Source organism: Cyprinodon variegatus, unplaced genomic scaffold (genome assembly GCF_000732505.1).
Source record: "Cyprinodon variegatus isolate N-32 unplaced genomic scaffold, C_variegatus-1.0 Scaffold54, whole genome shotgun sequence".
NCBI classification, from domain to species: domain Eukaryota; kingdom Metazoa; phylum Chordata; class Actinopteri; order Cyprinodontiformes; family Cyprinodontidae; genus Cyprinodon; species Cyprinodon variegatus.
The window spans coordinates 1,679,326-1,692,567 of NW_015150507.1; the positions used below are offsets into that span (position 1 = coordinate 1,679,326).

Consider the following 13,242-nt stretch of genomic DNA (forward strand, 5'->3'; position numbering starts at 1 on the left):
CCACTGGAGGTTTGTTCTTATAAATGTATACAGCACAGTAACTAAAACAATGAATAAATTAAATATCTTCTATTCTTGACCCTCTGCCTTCTTTTGAATGGCTCTCATGATATACCTATTTTTTAATGTGCAGTGGCACTTGGGCAAGGACAGGGAAAGTCCATAATACTCCAAACAGTACAATCAGTTATCCTGCCCATTCTCATACATATTCATCGGCTGATTGTGGTAAACCACATAGCAGCCATGGCTGCAGTAGGGCAGATTGAAGAAAGTGGGGCTATCATACGATCGATACCAGGTCAAATAGTATATTTAGTAGGTAAGCTCTTCTGCTGTTGTCAACACAGCTGCAGTATTTATTTGACTGATTCTATATATCTGTTATGTCTTAGTTTGTCAAAACATTTTAAGAGCAAAAAAGAAAATTGGCATTGCAAATTTTATTTGATAGTAAAACAAATAATGCTGTTTTGCTGACATGGAGACGTGGAGAAGATGAAGGAGATCATCATCGACTTCAGGAAGAACCGGCCTAACCACACTCCACTGCTCATCAACAGCTCAGCTGTAGAGGTAGTCAGCAGCACCAAATTCCTGGGGGTGTACATCAGAGATAACCTTAACTGGACTGTAAACACCACCTCACTGGTCAAAAGAGCACAGACTGCTTGTACTTCTAGCAGAGAATGAGGAGACCCCTCTGCCCTCGCCCATCCTCACGACCATCAACAGAAGCACAATAGAGAGCGTTCTGACCAGCTGTCTCGCTGTGTGGTATGGATGCTGCAGCGCCTCAGACTGGAAGAACGTGGGAAGATTGGCAAGGACAGCTAAGAGGATCATTGGGGCTCCTCTTCCCGCCATTAAGGACATTTCATCCCATCTCATCATCAGCAACCCCTTTCACCCCCACCATGGACTGTTCTCCATGCTGCCCTCTAGGAAGAGGCTTCGCCACATTCGCTGCAGGATCAGGTGGTTCTGCAACAGCTTTTTCCCCGCTGCCATCAGACTGTTAATCTGTTAAACTCTAAACTGCACTATGCATCACACTCGCAGCATTATTTTGCACTACCAACGTGGTTGAAACTTTTATAATCATTTTAACTAGAACACAACTCAATGTACAGCATTTTGCACCATATTTACGTTGTACTGCACTGAACCTTTCCGTATCAATGCCTTTTGCACCATGACTTTTAACTGGTTTTCCTTTTCTCCTACACTGTCTATCTTCTTGATCACTGTTGCCCTTTATAAATGGTAATGCTCATTTCCCTGTTGCAAGATGCTTATTCAGTTTTTTTTTTTTTTTTTTCCAGTGTCCAGTGTCTGGCAATGTCAGATTTTACTTTTACAAGTGGAGGAGTAAGGCTTTTTACCATAGTGTTCTGCTTGATTTATGTATGTAAATAGCTTTATTAAAATTCATGCAGGGAGTATTTCAGATTATATGGACACTGCAATGGGAAAGTAGAACAGGAAAGAAAGAACAAGAAAAAGGAGAAAAGATGAAATGATATAACAATGACAAAACATCTTCAGTCTGCTTCATCACCTGCAAAGAGAGATGTAAAAATAACAGCACTACCAATGGATATAGTATAACAGATACAATAAAGTAAAACCTTGATATCATCTCTGAAGTATATGTAGTATTATTTAATCTGACATGTAAATTGTGGTAGCTGAAGATAAAAATATGGGCTTACTGTAAGGAAGTGAAACTCTAAATACCTGGAACCAAGCACCTGTAGTTGTTTGTGAGAGTGCACTTGTGCATGTAAAGTTTATCCATAGGAAAGATGCTCAATAGTGGTGTGAGAAGCCAAAGACCCAACCCCCCAGAGCAGATGAGAGACGACCCTGAGGAAATCCCAGAGCCTCCGCAATGTACTCTGGCTACCTCCCACAGTCCAAAAACATGACTGTTAGGTTAATGAGCTTCACTAAATTCTCCTTTGGTGTGGTTGTTTGTCCTATTTGTCTCTGTGTTGCCCTGCGATGGTGACCTGTCCAGGGTGTACCTGGCCTCTTGCCTGTAGACAGCTGGAGATTGGCACTAGCACCCCTTGCGACCCCGCTTGGGATAAGTGTGACAGAAAATGGATGGAATGGCAAACAAATACACAGTACATATGAAGTATATGCAGTATATCTGCACTTAAGACCAGGAGTTTTTTTTTTCTTTTTTTTGTAAACAATTCTAGGTCAACCTCTGAAACTCTGGCTGTACTAGAGGATTATGCATTATGTTCTTAATTGTGCATTCCAAAAAGACTGAATTGAACCCATCAACAAAGGAAAAAGTAACACACTACAAATATCAGTTTCTGTTCAAACTCATTGAAACTTTCGATTTCTGAATATCCCTTTTGAGCTTAATTTGCTCTGTTGATGGGATATCAACTTAAAAAAATCTTTATATAGATATTCTACACCTGCTTAACCCTGTTGTTTTATCACACAAAAAAGAACAAACTAATATACATAAATACAAAACTGGAACAGCATCCATGAATCAGCTTATATTTAATATTAAATGTGTATATCTAGCAAGAATAGAATTCTTCTGCACAGATAAAAAGTCACCCTGAGATGGCATTAACCCCAGTGAAATGCAGGAGGTGAGATTAAACCTAATAATTAGTCATGTGAAGTTAACAGTAGAGCTTTAGGACAATTTCTTTTCAAGCTCTTTATATGAAAACATCTCAACATATTAACAACCTACTGTAATCATAGTTTTTTACTTTATTTGTTTTTAAGAGATCTTGTTTCTGGGAATTTAATGATTAATATGTTACTTCTCTTTTGTCTGATGGTAGGTGGTAGGAGACCAGCCGACCAGCCGAATCTTATTTGCCCAACCAAATAGATCTCCTAGGAACTCTAAGCAGGATAATACTAATTAAGTTTAGAGTCCTGGTTGGTCAGACCTATAGCATCAAAACTAATGCCTGAACTCACCTTGATGCATATGGCTACAGCCATGATACTACGGGTTTCATAGACACTCTTAAAGCAACACAGAAGGTTAGGAATATACAACGTGAAAGTTACACAAAAACGTAGAGTGGGGAAGTCAAAGTATCTTAGTGCTTTGTCCATTTGTGGTGATGTGATGGTGAAGGAGGGTGATGGAAGTGAAGGTGGGAGATGGAAAGACGAATGGGAACTTTGTTGACGGCACTGACGGCAGTTGATGGAAAGATGAAAAAGTTTGATTAAAAACTTCATTGCACAAGCAGCTCTCTGTTTTCTCTTAAAACGTTTTCTTTTCCAACATTCTGCTTAGGTATGTCTATAACAAAGTGTTAAATTCAATATTTGGAAGGGCGGGAAACTGAGCCAACACAGACTGGACACCTGGGACCCACATTAGCTGATAAACTGGTCCAATGCAAATGAAAAAGGCTGAACTGGAGCCCTAGAAGAATGTCAGGCTAATTCTCAACCGAAGGAAACTGAAAAGGGTTTTCTGCAGAATACTGAAGGGAAAGGGGGGGACAAAAAGAAAAACACCTCATAAAATCAGCAGAAAATGTGTTTCATGTGTTCAAACTGTAAAATATCTAAGTACTCTTGTGCACTTTTCACTTGAGGGATGAGGTGTGAATTAATTCCAATGGAAACCTAATCTAGTTCTGATGTCATTTAAAATAAAAAAAAGACTCCCAAAAGAGCAATTTCTTCAACAAGCCAAAGTATATCCCATAAAGCCCACTTTAATATCCAGCACATTGACAGTGTACTCATATAAAGCTCAGTTACTGATCAAAACACTTGGTGTGCCATTTTAGAGTACAGCTCAGGGGACCAGAAACACAATAAAAAGACATGTCTGCAGAGATGTACAATTGCAGCAGAATGATCCTCCCAGTCCTGATGGAGCTGTGCCGGTAAGCTGGAGCAGGAATGGAAAAAAGAAAAAAGAGACCAAATTGTGGACAGCTGTCGAAAATATCTGCCCATCGTTACAGTTTTCATAAATGGTTTCTTTATTTCTGACCCAGAGAACAGTAAAAAGGCAATATCTTTGACTTCCTCAAAAAGGATGGCAATATAAAAGAGTACAAAGAACAAATGAAAGCCAGACACAGTTTTTTAGTCCTCTTCTGTGATACTGCTTTTAAGGATTTTTTCGGTATTAAAATTACATTTTTTGGCAGCTTTTTTTGTTTTGTTTCTGAGTGCCTATTAAGCAGTTCTTATTGCCGTGATTTACAGCCTGAAAGTAAATCAATCAAGGCTAGTATTAATAATTATAGTATCTGTACATAGTATTTTAGATAATGATAGAAATAAAAAAAAAAGCAGATTTGCTTCCATTTAACAGTCAGAAACCCTGTGGAAGAACAGTAATTTTAATAGCCTTTTGTAATTCAAATAGTGTTTAGAAATAATATCTTCACAAAGCCTCTGATGCCACAAATAAAAAAATGAATAAATGTGGCAAGCCATAACCTTACCTGGAAGCTTGCCATATATGTTTCTATCACACATGGTTTCAATAATGTACGTTTTGTAAAATTATCCTTCAAGGCTTGATCAAATATATTCAAAGTTTTTAAGGGTGTCAATTCTTTTTTAGTGTCTCAAACCCAAGACACAAACTAAAAGTGACCCCTGAATAAATTGGTATGATCACTGCTACCCTTGGTTCCATCTAATGAGTCTAATAGCAGTCAGCATATTTATAAGGTCATGCATCATTTGACCTTTAAATGTAATGGAGTTGAACACAGTGTCAGACCTACAGTACAGTGACTGCCAAAGCTGTAAATGTCTATTTTGATTTGAGGCAGTTAGCGGAATAACAAATGCCTCCAGTCTATTTTTGATTTTTCTCTTGCCATATACTGTAACTTTTCTTTCAGTTTTCAAAGGAAAACCAGCATTTAATCCAGATTGGGTCTCACCTTTCTGTTTGTAAGGTAACCTTGGAGGGCTCAACGTTGGGGTTTTCCCACTCCATGTGAGGACAGTGCATAAAGTAGCACAGTGTGTACATCGCTTCAGGCGACCAGTGAATCATGCAGCTTTTGTGGTGGAGTGGCGTCCCATTGCTGTGATTCTTCGTGTACAGTGGCTGAAGGAAATGCATGGCTCTGGACACCAGGTCACCTGTTCAGAAACACAGGTAAACAAAAAGCCATTGAGAAAGGGAACTGTAAATACAAACTGTCCATAGAGAGGTAAAAAAATATTCACAGTTATTTTTGCTCATTCCCTTAGAGCTTCTTAGATTTCTCACAGGAAATTGAGTTTCCACATTTTAAAGTGTGGATAAAGGCTACGTTTATCTAATTGTTTTTGGTAAATTTAGAAGATATTTGAATAAGTATTAAAAATAGAACAGCATGTTTACAAAGGATAGGACTTATACCGTATATTAAAAACTGTCTAAGCTAAGTTACCTGAATAATTGGTTAATTTTATTTTCAGGTTATATTCTACTTTTAAAATTAAAACTTGATGTTGAAAAACTCGTTTTTGTAAGCAAAGATTTTCTTCTTCTTTTCAATTTAAGATTTATATATCTTCCTACAGCAAGTGATGCTCTTCAGAAGGAAAAGTGTGAATTAAATGTTTCTTTTAGAGACATCCCACTTCTTTCATGAAAACATGATGACTGTGGCACCTCAGTTATTGAGTCGTAGTGAAAATGTCCTGTATTATTACAGCGTGGACTCAAATCCCATTTCAGTGCATTCATTCAGGTTTTTGTTGCTTCTCCTTCCTGTCCAGACCCATATTACTCGGAGTAAATGTAATAACATTCTGAAGCACAGAAGATAAATATATATTATAAAATGCATGCTGTGATGAATTACTCTGGCCGCTCTGATACAAGGCAGAGGCCTGTGCCTGTACAATACAGCATGAACAAAGCAGTCAATACCAAAGACAAAGCGGTTTGTTTAGTATTAAAATTGCACCCTTTATTGCGTGCCAAGATTCCATTTTCCCCTAAACAATGTGCAAGAAAAGTGTGAAAAGGATGCCTGAATGAGGGAAGCGCATTCATGCAATGAAGTCAATCTCTCAGCTGTCCTTTGGGATGACTGCCGCTGTGCTGATAGAGGAATGTGCTGGATATCACCCTGTGATGCACTGAGCAGGAGACACTGGAATAGAAACAGTCACCTCTCATAACAGTTAGTGACTTGATCCATCTTTCTCTTAATTTCACATACCTCTCTGATATCTGGTGACTCAGCCACTTGCCTTCCCCTATTTATGTCGGTCTGTGATATTTGTTTTACAGGTTAAAGAGCTAAACAGGTCTGGTGAGAGAAATTTGATTTATGAAAAAAGTGCAGTTCATTGCAAAATAAAACACTAAGCTCTTCAAAGGTTTATCAAATTACATATTACCATAGACTTAATATAACAAGCCAAAAGAAATTAGCACATACTTGTGAAGTGATATGTAAATAATCTATTATTTTTACACAAACAGAAATATAAAAGTGCCATTAATTTGCATTCAGTTCCATCTATACCTCTAAATTAAACCGATTGTATAAGTCTGCAGAATTCACCAACAGGTCGTGGATCATCATTAAGATAAGGGATAACATTGTTGAGAGGTTAAAAAAAGTTGAATTACAAACAGTACTATGTGATACAATATCTCATAAAAATGGAAAGAATAAGGAACAAATTTAATCTATCTAAATATGACTCTAAGCCATGTACTTGACAAATTTAGCTTTACAGAGTGGAAAGTAGAAAGTTAAAGTTGAAGAAAATTCCATAAGTAGCAAGCCCCAATCAATGAAGCAAACATGTGAGAAATGTGCTTTAACCGATGGCACTGAGATGGGATTTTTCTGCTTTTATGCAAAATACAAAATGTGGTACAACATGCATTGTTACAACCAAGATTAGGTTAAATCTAGTATTTAATTTTACTACAGTGTCTTCTCTGACTGTAAGTAATAACAACCTTCAGAAGCAGTCCAGCCAGAGTTTGAAAATCTAATGATTAGGAAGAGAGCAGGATGTTTTTCCAACTTTGAAGACTTTTGAAAAGTTAATTAATCAAGATAATTCATTGCAATAACAATGCAAAAATCATCTCTGTGAATGTAAGCAGTGTTTGATACCCTACTGGCAATAATTATGCTGGAATTAACATGACAAATATAAATATTAGTTGAAAATACGATATATAAACGTTTATTGTCTGTGAATAACTGAAAAATACTGTTCGCATTTCACTTTATCAATATCAAACTCCAATAGGCTCTAAGAGCATACAGTACGTCTAAGAATGTTTACAGGGTAACAAATTCATTATCATGAAGCATTACTTTTATTGCTTTTAACTTGTGTGTATTGTACATCCATCTATGTTTTAAACAAGAATCAAACTCCCTTTAGAAAACAAAAAAAAGAAATAACCGGTAAGAGGCAGACAACTTAACTCATTAAAGATTTTATAATGGATCCCACCTTTAAGATTGATATCAAATGTTTAAGATTAGGAGTAAACTTGCATCATTAGAAATGTAGAAACATTCTCTTTAATGTGATTGTTCTAGTAAATTCACACCCCTGCAGAAAGTTAAACAGATATTAGCAAGACTTTCACTTTGCATTTTGATGAATGGGTTTTCCCCACTTTGAGCTGCTGCTGAAATGTTCACACATTCTGTGTTCCAATTATTTGCTGCCATGCCACCATGATTACATTTAATGGGTGCCTGTAGCCATCCCGTCTCAACAAGATAAAGAGCCTTTCTTCCTAAAGTTGGTGTCGTCCATCTTAAAAAGGTTTTTGCTTCTAACCTCAGAATAAACAGATTATATTGCGAGTTTACGTTGATTGTTAAACTACTGCTTTGTTTTTTTTCCCTTTTTATCTGAGTACACAGGCACAGAAACTTCTTTCCTGTTAGCAATAGCACTCATGCAGTAATGATCCTTTTTTTTTGTTCTCACTTTTATCATAACCTTGAGGTTTTTAACACCTAGTTGGTGCAGGAATTATGGGACACAGTGGGGGAATATCCTAAATATTTCCTCAGGAGATTACTCAAAAACTAACTGATAATTCCTAAAATAGCTTAGATGACTATCAATAATATCACTGAGACACTGAACAGAGGGATTAAATGTATTAAGCTATTTAACTTTGGTAGCTTTTAAATAAATGTTTCACTAAAACCTAAGCATAACATCATTATTACAAGTCTTGCTCAAAGGTCAAACTCATTGTCTAAGAAAGAAAAAGACCGCAGGTCTTAGGCCTCCAGAAAGAAGATTGTAGCAGCCTATGTATACGGGATTTAAATAGATCTCAAAAACATTAGATCAGTCAATTGCAAAATAGTCTATAAGTAGAGACAATTCAAAATGAAGTCCAACATCTTCACATATTCTTATTCAATGTTGCCCTGAGCAAAGATTTTTAGGTACTTAAAGAAGTCTCTAAAAACCCTTGAATGTCATCATAGGACCTAGAGAAGGGTTTTGCTACTTTTGATGTGGAAATTCATGATTTTATTAAAAAAATAAATAGATAAAAATAAAGAAATACTGGGTAGGTTCCAATTTAATATGAGGTGTGCAGAGAGGAAATATTTACCTATGCAAGAAAACGGTGACAGCCAGAATAAAATTTGCCAGATATCAAGACATTTTGACATTTAATGGACAAGACTCTAATTAAGTTAACGTTTGGGGATTTTTATTTGCAATGCTTATGTGGCTAGCTCACCATGGTATAAATCCATCATGGTTTTTATAGTGTATCAAAGAGTGTTTGAAGAAAACTTGATTTCATCTATATAAAAAAACAAACCTTAAGCAGAACTGGACTGCACTGGAAAGCAAGGAGTGGAAGAAACAAAGAGAAGGATAGATGGCTATGAAATTTCAAAAGTTATTTTTGTCAAAAAGATTAACAATTCTTTTGTCTATTCCCCAATAAGTAAAATGAGTTTGTTTTTGTTTTGTTGTTGCTTAGGGAATTAAATCACTCTCTCTTCCAACAAAAAACAAACAAACATTTAAATTAAACATCAATGCATGGCTGTACAACCATACCAATGAATATTTCTGAATTTCTACTATTGGGTTTCGAGCAGTATGATAAAATAAACACTACATTGATTTGGTTCGTGCAATGTTGTTATTCTAAAACAGTTAATGTCATGATAGGAGTATTGATTCATGGTGTCTGAAAAACATTTCTTCTAAAGATGTCTGAAACCCCCAAAACCGACCGAATTGTCAGTATTGTTCTTTTTTTATTTCATTTTCCTCTTTTATTATTTCTCAATTGTTTGTTTACTAAGAGCATACATAAAAATCAACATATCTAAAACAAACAAAATATAAATAAATGAATCTGCTGTACCATACAGTTATCTAAATGAGGTTGCATTAACCATTTAGAGCCATCCAGAATGGTGCATGAAAAAATACAAAGATCACAAAAGCTTTTAAAACTATGTAATTTTTTTTTTATTTTATGCCAATATTTCCTCCTCACTGACTCTTTGGGCCTTTTTTTTATGGCAGAACTTTAAAAATGTATCTGAATTTTCATCCTAAAGTTATTGGAGGGAAAATCACCTACTAAAAGTTGCTATGTGGAGAAAATGTAAACATTTATGTGCATTTTAACTTTAGTGTTAACAAAATAAATGCTAAAAAATACCCTAATAAAATAATAAGTCCTTGTCGCCTACTTCTAGTATGTAAAAACTCCTGATTATCCATTATTCCGACATTAACCTGCCTATATAATGAGTTGTTTATGGATATAAAATTAATTCTAACAGCATGTAGAATATATCCGCTGAGTTCGGCTTGAGGGTTAATGACACATTATCACAATTTTCAAGGCTATCATTTAGAAATATGTTAATATGACATTTCAGCAGAAGAGAAAAATACACAGGCAGAAAGAGTGAAGAACTGAAATTGAGTCTAAATGCCAAATTATAAAACTGCCTGTTTACAGAAAATCTCCTGCTCTCTTCCTTTTTCATACTTGCTGTATGAGATCAAATGCTCCCTCCTACATCGCTTTAATAATTCTTGTTATTATGCATTTTCTCACTCATTCAATTTGTCTCCACTTGAACTGTGTGACTTTACATTTGTCTAAGTGGTTGTATGATCTGTCAGCAGAGGATGTTTGCCATGCCAACATAACAGAACCGATCATGGTTTGACCTCATCAATAAATAGGACTGGCAGTTTGCCCAGTTATGGCTTCTCCCCAGCGAGAAATTGGCACAATTTTTTTATGTATTGATAAATGTTTACAAAGGGTGTACAGGGATATTTCTTCAGTTATTTATGAAAAAAGACCCCACCACTCAATGGCTCTATCTTACTAATGAGGCAGCCAGTTCTTTTGAAGCCCTTGATTTTTAACCTTTATATCAGTTTTCTGGAATAATTTGAAGAGATCCTTTTTAATTCCGACAAAAAGCTTCTCTACATCCAAAGAGCACTTCAATTCTGAGTATATAACAGGTTCATGTATTTCCATTTAGTTATGTGCAGGACAGTTTACACTGTGGATCAGCATTATAAACTTCTCGCTGGATTTTTAACCACGACAGCATATTGTATTATTTCAGTCAAGCACAATGTGTGAGTTTAGATTTTTGAAGCGATATAAAAGCTTATGTTAATCAATTCACACTGGATAAAAAAAGCCTATATGCATTGTGACACTATTGTGGCACAGCATTGTAAGGGGACAGATACTCAATAAACGTTGTGAGGACTTGTCAAATGTATAAGCTAAACTCGTTCATTTTAATGAATGCTTCTGGTTCAATATAATAGCTGTCACTGACAATGCAACTCCTAATTCAAATTCATTAAAATAGACTGGGATTAGGCAACTGAGATAGACAGACACTATTTAGGCTTTATTTAAAGAATAATTGTCATGTTGGTTTCTGATGCATACCAAATAGACATCCTGAGTAGACATTTGGAAGAGTAGATAGTTTTCAGATTCATTTTTAAGAAGGAATAAAGATAATATAGAAAGACACATGATCATTAAGACATGGTATTAATCCATTGTTTTCAAGGGAGTAAAAACAACAGATTTATACTATGTTCATCGACAAATTGCTCCCTGCAGGTTAAGGTCAGTCTCTGATGCAAGTGGAGGAGTTGAAGCATCTTTGCATCCTCGTTAAGAGTGATGATGGAGCATGACAAAAACAGACTGATTCATGTCTACAGAGTACTGGGAAGTTTTAAAGCTGTGAACTGGGAAGCTCTTGGCTTCCTAGTTCATCTGTATTCTGACTTTCACCTACAGACATGAATTATTGGGTATTAACCAAAAGGTTCTGCTGAAAATAAGTCCTCAATAATGCTGGGCACAGGCATAACTTTCTGAAGGACTGGTGTGGACATGCCCCCACCAATAATTTCCGCTTCCCCCCCCCCCTTTCCGCTCATTTACTTTAACTGACCGCAACTGAGGTTGGGTGCAGCTAACTCAGTGCAGTCTCATTTCACTTTGTACAGACGTTGTTGGAGAAGAGACGCACAGTAGCACTCACTGAATATTAACCAGCAACTACTTCAATGTTTAGGTAAAAGTTAGGAGATGGGTAGGTTAAAAAATTAGAGATCATGCCACCGAAATATCTGTTCATTAGACATACAGAGCTTTTTCAGCTAAAATTGGCAACAGAGGGTAAGTTTATACAAGTTAGTATTATAAAGCAAGAATCTTGAGAAAACATAGTTTAAATGTTCTTTAATGGGGAAAAAAGCTTGGCTTCTCAGAGGACCATGACTCCCAGTTACAGGTTAAAATTAACACACGTTTTCTTATTGTATAGACAGAATCAGGCCGCAGAGTTTCTACATATCTTGAAATTTAGATTCTGGCATCTTTATGTTAGTAAAGAGGTTCATAAATGTTTTTAAACAGAGCACAGAGAGAGGTAGGGAGAGGTGCAGATTTAAAAGTGAAACAGATTTCTTGGGATATGCAACATGCAATAAAATATATCTCCAAGTTTACCAGAAAGTTTACAAGAAAAAATATGCTATGCTATGTTTAAAATACAGCATAAATATATTTTTCTGGATGGATGGATGGATGGATGGATGGATGGATGGATGGATGGATGGATGGATGGATGGATGGATGGATGGATGGATGGATGGATGAAATTGAAATTGTACATCTAGGGATGCATGATATATTGATTTTGGCATCGGAATCGGCTGTTATTTTTTATTCATTAATGTTTTTGGGCCCTATATATGTAATGGACTAAAAGGTATCTCTCTAGCATCTACAAATATAAATATCAGTGTATTATGGTTCTCTTGCATTGTTAACAATAGGAAGGCATTCAATAAATATAAATTTGAGCTAATTTTTGGAAAATATAAAAACCTAATGAAAGCGCTTGGGTCGAGTTACTGTACGTAGGTCCATCAGCCACCACCCTTAGAGCATCCCAACCAACTTTTATTACATAGTTACACCCTTGAGGCTGGTTAGGCTTAATCATAGAGATAGAGTGAGGGGCCTTGTCATGCTGGGGGAAGTCAAAGTAGAAATGTTACTCCTCTGCACTGAAGTCATTTTAAGTCCCAATGTATCATTATGCCTCCTATGAGGTTTTGGTGGCATAACCTATTGTTAGAGGATTTCAGGACAGACCTAGAACCCACTAGAGCTACAAAATTTCAGTTATGACCTTGGAAAGCATTGGAATTCCCTAGAAAGAAAGGGAGTGTTCTGGTAGGAAGACAGATAGTTAGAGCTTTTTGGACCTGTTGTCCCGTATTCCAACCTTGCATTGGAAATGCATCAAAGAACAGATCAAAATGCTTTTTTTCTAATAAAATATTAAAATAATCCATTGTAGTGCTTTAAAAAAGACCAGCAATTAAGTAAAGCTTTCTAAACTATGAAAATTCATATATTTTCTCCTCACCATCACTTTGGAGGGATTTTCAGGTAGATGTTTTCAAATTTATCTGAGTTTTCATCTTGCAGCTAATGGAAAGAAAATTACATATGAAGTTGGAATGGGCTGCAAAGTTGCTGTTTAACCTGTTTTCTTACACCAAGTTCAAGTTCAAATAAATATTTCCTGTATTTCTTTGTCAAAATGTCATGTTCTCCCTTATGCATGCTTCAGTCCTTTTTATAGGCTAATAATATGGGTTTAACAGTCACTCATTATTGTCCTTACTTGTGAGTGAACATGTTTGTCT

The 13,242-nt window shown here is 36.0% G+C and overlaps 1 protein-coding gene across 1 annotated transcript in view; it reads right to left on the reverse strand.

Moving 5' to 3' along the window:
• LOC107082494 (ankyrin repeat and BTB/POZ domain-containing protein BTBD11-B-like) overlaps positions 1-13,242 on the reverse strand; it is a 97,469-nt gene that overhangs the window by 15,477 nt on the left and 68,750 nt on the right. Inside the window, exon 3 of the mRNA XM_015371204.1 lies at positions 4,926-5,130. Coding sequence (XP_015226690.1) covers positions 4,926-5,130 — 205 coding nt within the window. The remainder of the gene's footprint in view (positions 1-4,925; positions 5,131-13,242) is intronic.